The sequence below is a fragment of the Oryx dammah genome, unplaced genomic scaffold (genome assembly GCF_014754425.2).
Source record: "Oryx dammah isolate SB20612 unplaced genomic scaffold, SCBI_Odam_1.1 HiC_scaffold_15, whole genome shotgun sequence".
In the NCBI taxonomy this organism is placed as follows: Eukaryota; Metazoa; Chordata; class Mammalia; order Artiodactyla; family Bovidae; genus Oryx; species Oryx dammah.
The window spans coordinates 28,342,219-28,348,218 of NW_024070199.1; the positions used below are offsets into that span (position 1 = coordinate 28,342,219).

Sequence of the window (6,000 nt, forward strand, 5' to 3'; positions counted from 1 at the left end):
GTTATGAAGATCCCCTGGAGGAGGAAATAGCAACCCACTCCAGTATCCTTGCCTGGGAGATCCCATGGACAGAGGCACCTGGCAGGCTACAGTCCATGGGGTTGCAAAGAGTTGGACATGACTGAGCAACTAAATAACATAGAGAAATGCCTGGCATGATGCTTAGAAAATTAACTGGTTATCTCTATGCAGTAGGAGTTAATGTTTTTTTTTTTAAAAATATTTTTTCCTATGTTATAAAATATGAAAATCCTATTTTTTACAATTTTGCTTTGTCTTTATAAACAGAAAAAAAAAAACTGCTGCAAAAATATTATGTGGAAACTGTTGTGGTGGCATTACAGTCAAGTTAGGGGTACTATTCACTTGACATTTTACCTCTCAGTTCTAACCAGAAAGCCAAATGCGGTTAAAAGTTTCCATTTACTAATGGCTCCAGGCAAGCTTCCAATCAGCCTACCAAATGCAAAACTTTTTGGTATAGCTAAATCGGAGAATGCTTTTTAAAACCTTAGTTTAAATAAAGCCGGGCCCCAAGGTATGCCCATTCTGACTCAGCACAGTTCCAAAGAAACTTGGCTGCTGTTACGTAGAATATGTTCTTGAAAAGTTATTTGCTAATATGCATTTTCATGGTCAATCTGAATGCATCTTAGGGGCCTTTTAAAGGATGGGTACTTTAATATAGAGAAAACTTGTTCTGTGCAATGGGATTCTCCTGTGATGAGACATTCCACAAACTGTGATTACCCATGGTTCTGTTTTGATGGAACAAGATTTGTAAAAGGCATCACCATAACTAAACGTTTTGAAAACTAAGTCTACCCTTGTCACAGAAGACTTTAAAAAACCCTTAAAAAAGGAATTTTTCCAATTTATCTTTTTTGTGAAAGCAGTTTGCTGATCTTTCTTGGTGATGTTTTTTGCTGTCCTGCAATATTCCAGATCTTCTACTGTTTGCCCATAGGTGGGACTCTCAGTAGGCTTTTCCACTGGGCAAGGAGTATACACTTTGTTCTTTTGATCTGTGTTCTGGAGATCTTCTAGCCAGGGAAGATGCTAACGTGGAAGAGAACAAAATCCCGCCAGACAGCTCTTCCTACACTAAATCTTTTATTGACAAGTCATCAGAAGTATTGTGAAGCTGCACAGACTGTCCTTAGCTGCCTGGGCTTCCTAGCAGAGCGACTCCCCATGAAGTTACCACTCATTGTTCCTGCTGCTAGGTTGCTTCAGTCATGTCCGACTCTGCAACCCCATAGACGGCAGCCCACCAGGCTCCCCCGTCCCTGGGATTCTCCAGGCAAGAACACTGGAGTGGGTCGCCATTTCCTTCTCCAGTGCATGAAAGTGAAAAGTGAAAATGAAGTCACTCAGTCGTTTCCAACTCCTAAGGACCCCATGGACTGCAGCCCACCAGGCTCCTCCATCCATGGGATTTTCCAGGCAAGAGTACTGGAGTGGGTTGCCATTGCCTTCTCCGTACCACTCATTAGGGTATTGTGAATTGTTAAACATCAAGGATTTTCCGTGTGGCCAGGGGCTTTCATTACAATGGTCAGCTGAAGTTTGTGATCTGAAATCTAGCAGAGCAGTTTTAGGTTAAAAGCACTTCAAGTCAAATTTACCCTCTATCCACAGTTATTTTTTGAGTCTATAGATCAATACCAATGAGAGGTCAGAGGTCTTTCACTGCTGTTGTTTTATAACCCTGAGCTCTTGCTCTGTACCAGGCACTGTGCTGTGTCCAAACTTTTGCATAGTGAAAATGATTTAGGTTGAAAGATTCTGTACGCTCCAAGTACATTTATTTCAGGAAAATCAAGTAATGGGGAAAAGAAGGTAATTCTTTAATAATTCACTAGGAAAAGCACTGTTGCAGTGAACACATCTTCATCCCTGGAGTTTTTCCTTTTGCCAGTAATTTCCATAGGCTGGATTCTCAGTATAATTACTAGGTCAGAGGTAACATTTTATGGCTGATAAAATACTGCTCTAGTGTTTTCCAAGAGGGGAGTCCCAATTCGTGTGTTTGAGCGCCGTCTCTCGTTTATTTTCACTCCAGCTGTCTGTGTTTCTGTCTGTCCTTTTGTCCCGTGTATTCAGTTTTAAGCTTCTTCCTACACATTATTTATTACAGTGCTGTCCAGCAGAAATTTTCTGCGCTGCCTGAAGTATTCTATCATCTCTGTCCAGTACTGTAACCACAAGCCACATGCAGCCATTGAGTTTTGAAGTGTAGTTAAGTGTGACTGAGGAACAGCCTTTTTCCCTTTTTGGCCACACCATGCCGCTTGTGGAATCTCAGTTCCCCAGCCAGAGATCGAACCCACCCCCCGCAGTGAAAGTGCAGAGTCCTAACCACTGGACCTCCAGGGAAGTCCCTGAGGAACACAGGTTTTAATTTAGAACTAAACAGCACATGTGGCCAGTGGCACTATATCAGACAGCAAGGCTCTAAGCCCATTCTGGGGGTGTTAGCTCAGCTACTAGTCCCTCTTCTGCTTGGTTGAATTTGCCCGCTTGCATGCTGCTTCCTGTCCTCCCCGACTGGAGTAGTTTTATTTACCTACACTTGGCCTTCTGGACTAGTTAGGGACACACTTGTTTTTGCACAAGGAGTGTTAGTGCACTCAGGGACCTCAGTGCTTCCCTGTCATCTAGTACAACAGTGTGAAGACTAACCTGGTTATGCCCCTGCCTAGCTGTGTGTTAGAAATAATTCCATCCTTGGTCAGACCATATGCTTTCACCTCCCTTTATTTTTTCACCTCCCTTTAGTTGGCTGCTTTCCTGTTGCTGTTTTAGCTGTTCAGTCATATTGTCTGATACTTATGTGTGTTCTGTTCAGCAGGGATCGTGAGAGAAGGCCAGCTGAATGGCTCGTCTACAGCACACAGTGAAATAAGAGGTATTCTGTTTCCTATTCTACCATTTGTCAGCAGAAAACGTTTTCCCAGAGCTCAGTTAAGATCTTGGAGAAAAATGACTTGGCTCTTCTACCTGTAGAGTCTGGATTTCCCTACCAAGTCCATTCACAGGTCTCCTAGTATTTGGTGTCTTGTCCTCTGAAGGGTTAAGCTTGACTTCAGTTTCTGCAGCTTTAGGTGGATAAACCTGACCTGTGAAACTTCACTTACCATCTTTTTTCTCTCTGCAGACCATAGTACCTGAGAGGGCTAGAGGCACCGCCACCATTAGATCAAGCTGTCAGGGCCTACTGTGGAGTGTTTCACAAGTGAACTTACAAGAACCCGAAGCAGCTCCTAGGAAGTACCAATGCCCAGAGGCTGAAAGCTGGGGGTTAGCGGAGATGTCCAACTTAATCCTTCATGCCCGCTCGTTCCTCTGCAGCCTGTTCCAGTTCAATACCCAAGTGACAAGGGGCCCAAATGGAGCCCCCACCCCACCTCAGGCTGAACAGGCTGTGTCCACACAGCAGGTCAACAGGACGTTTCCACCGACTGTGGCTGCAGAGGACTTGGGCTCCCGATGCCACAGGTTCGCCGTGGCCCTTGTGGCAGTTTTGTACTCTATACTTGGTTTTTCAATTAAGCTTAATGGCTTTTTTAAAATATGACTTGAAGCTCTAGTTTTCTAGGCCTTTTACAGTGTACAGTATTTTACATAATTGAGCTGTAATATTAAAAGCTTCTTCATTTACTTCCCAGGGCCCCAGCTCTACTTTGAGTCACTTTAGAAAACTCCTGACCTGCAAAGGTACAGGCCGAATTTAAATTTTAAAAGTTCTATTCTTGTACCCTGTGGGGAAGGTGATCTCATTCTTGGGACAAGCACTGATTTTCACCTGATTCCTCAACATTTTCAATCCCCGTCTCCCTTTGTGCCATGTACCCTAGAAACTCTAGTTAGTGTGCTGTAGGATTTTAGTTTTGAATCCTTTGTAAAATGACTCCAAGACCTAAAAGGCAATTTACTTATGAAATTTATTTTCTCATATAAATTATGTATTTCTCTGGGCAGACAGCCTTCACCTTATTGCACTAATAGCACATCTGTAATACCAAGCTACAGGACAAGTCTTAACAAGGTCTGTATTCTTCAACGTAGCACTTGTCTACCAGGCACTGTAGAGGAGGATGAGGAGCCAGGATCCGCTCGGGAGCAGAAGGCAGAGGGGGCAACATGTACCCCTTCTGACAGTTGGTTTTCTCCCGGGAAGGGGAACATGCAAAGTTACATGTGGATTCTGGAAGTGGGAGGAGGTCTTGGAGGCTGAGAAGCCCAATGCAACACTGCAGCACGGCTCCTTTTACTTCTGTGGGAGGCGGGGACCCCTCTCACTCATCTGTAACGCATCACTCTGGCCTCGCTGAGGCTTTGGGGAAAGGGGGAAGGGATCATTGAATTAGCAGCAATTACGAAGAGGCCATACACTGCCACAGTGTGGGGGTGTTATCCTGGCCCTGCAGACCTGAACGCTGTGTATCCTACGGAGAGGGGCCATCGAGACCCAGAGCAAGCTCTCAAGCCTCTTCTCTAATGGAGCGGGGGACGATGCTTGGACGTCCCCGTGACCACACTAGCAGAGCTCTGGTGTTGGATCTACTAACTGTTGGTCAAAGCTGTAATGAGACCGAGTCTGTAGGCAGAGGGAGGGATGCTGGATTAGGAAGGGGGAATAGCACGGGGGTGGGGCAGGGATGGGTAGTGGGCAGTGACTGTAACATGATTAGGCCCTCCTTGCAGGTGGAGGCTGGGCTGAACAGAGAGTGGGGTTAGGAGGGGCTGCAGGCCCCGGAACCGCCCCCACTCTGCCTTTGAACTACACTGAAGACAAGTTGCTCACATACTCTAAAGCACATTCTTGATACAGGGATAGGGACTTTGGGGGAAGCGGTGATTTGGTATCAGGCAAGAGCCATATTAAGCCTTCATGAGGGCAGCCACCACAGCCTTGGCGTTTAGACTGCGTAGGTCACAGTAGGTCTGGCCAGTGCCCACGAAGACGATGGGTTTGCTTGTGATGTAGGTCATAGAAATTGCAGCTCCCACCTGAAGCAGAGACAGGATACCCAGTCATCTCTGGACCCTGCCTTTTCACTCCCTCAGCAACAGGAGGCTCTGGAACCCATGTGCCCTTAGAGCCTCCACTCCCCTGTGAAGGACAGCCATTCCCCCTCCTGGTCCCACTTTGCCCCGTGTCGTCCATGTTTACCTTGTCATCAATGGTATCAAATTTGGTAAGGACGATGCCATCAATGAGCCGAGGTGTCTGGGCCATAGAATGGTCAGCCAAGGCTCTGTTGAACTTGACCTGAAAGAAGAAATATGATATGAACATAACATACCTAACTGGCCAGAGCTGAGGTTGGGAAGAGAACCAGGCCCGAGCCCTCACCAGCTGGTCCACGGCCTCGTTGCCTACTAAGGCCTCCCCCACAAACAGCACTAGGTCGGGTGTGTTGACAGTGATGAGCTTGGCCAGGGCAGTCATCAGGGGAGCGTTGTCTTGCATGCGGCCAGCTGTGTCCACCAGCACCACATCAAAGCCTTGGTTACGTGCTAGAAAGAAAAAAGTGGTCAACTCAAAACTCTTGGACTGTTAAACTCACTTCCAGCTTCCTCTCAAAAGGTCCTAAACTGGCCCTATTAAAAGTCTGCCTGTTTATTTCCTTAGGTTCTGAATCAAGTTACAAGGTAATGTAAGAAACAATTTCCACACTCTGTCATTAAACATATTTAGGGAAAGGAGAGCAGGCAGGTGTGTGTGTGTACACTTGGTGTGCCTGACTCTGCACTCAGTGGACTGTAGCCCGCCAGGATCCTCCGTCCATGAATTCCCCAGGCAAGAATACTGGAGCGGGTTGCATTTCCTCCTGCAGGGGATCTTCCCGACCCAGGGCTGGAACCTGCATCTCATGTCTCCTGCGTTGGCAGGCAGATTCTTTACCACCGAGCCACACCTGGGAAGCCCTAGCAGGAGGATAAAGGTGACCAAACCTGGGAAGCCCTAGCAGGAGGATAAAGGTGACCAAA

At 46.5% G+C, this 6,000-nt stretch overlaps 2 protein-coding genes across 5 annotated transcripts in view; one reads left to right on the forward strand and one right to left on the reverse strand.

Annotated features, from left to right (window-relative positions):
• Window positions 1-3,670, forward strand: part of FAM118B (family with sequence similarity 118 member B) — a 48,347-nt gene extending 44,677 nt beyond the window's left edge. For 2 of the 4 annotated variants that reach the window (XM_040255833.1, XM_040255834.1), the window contains exons 7-8: window positions 2,852-2,911; window positions 3,161-3,670. In XM_040255833.1, the coding sequence (XP_040111767.1) occupies window positions 2,852-2,911; window positions 3,161-3,174 (74 nt within the window). In that variant the 3' untranslated portion in view covers window positions 3,175-3,670. The remainder of the gene's footprint in view (window positions 1-2,851; window positions 2,912-3,160) is intronic. The other 2 variants (XM_040255835.1, XM_040255836.1) reach the window with 1 other exon arrangement.
• Window positions 3,671-3,928: 258 nt separating this feature from the next.
• Window positions 3,929-6,000, reverse strand: part of SRPRA (SRP receptor subunit alpha) — a 6,516-nt gene continuing 4,444 nt past the window's right edge. Inside the window, exons 12-14 of the mRNA XM_040255832.1 lie at window positions 5,363-5,526; window positions 5,180-5,278; window positions 3,929-5,016 (exon numbers count right to left, since the gene is read on the reverse strand). Of these exons, the coding sequence (XP_040111766.1) occupies window positions 4,888-5,016; window positions 5,180-5,278; window positions 5,363-5,526 (392 nt within the window). The 3' untranslated portion in view covers window positions 3,929-4,887. The remainder of the gene's footprint in view (window positions 5,017-5,179; window positions 5,279-5,362; window positions 5,527-6,000) is intronic.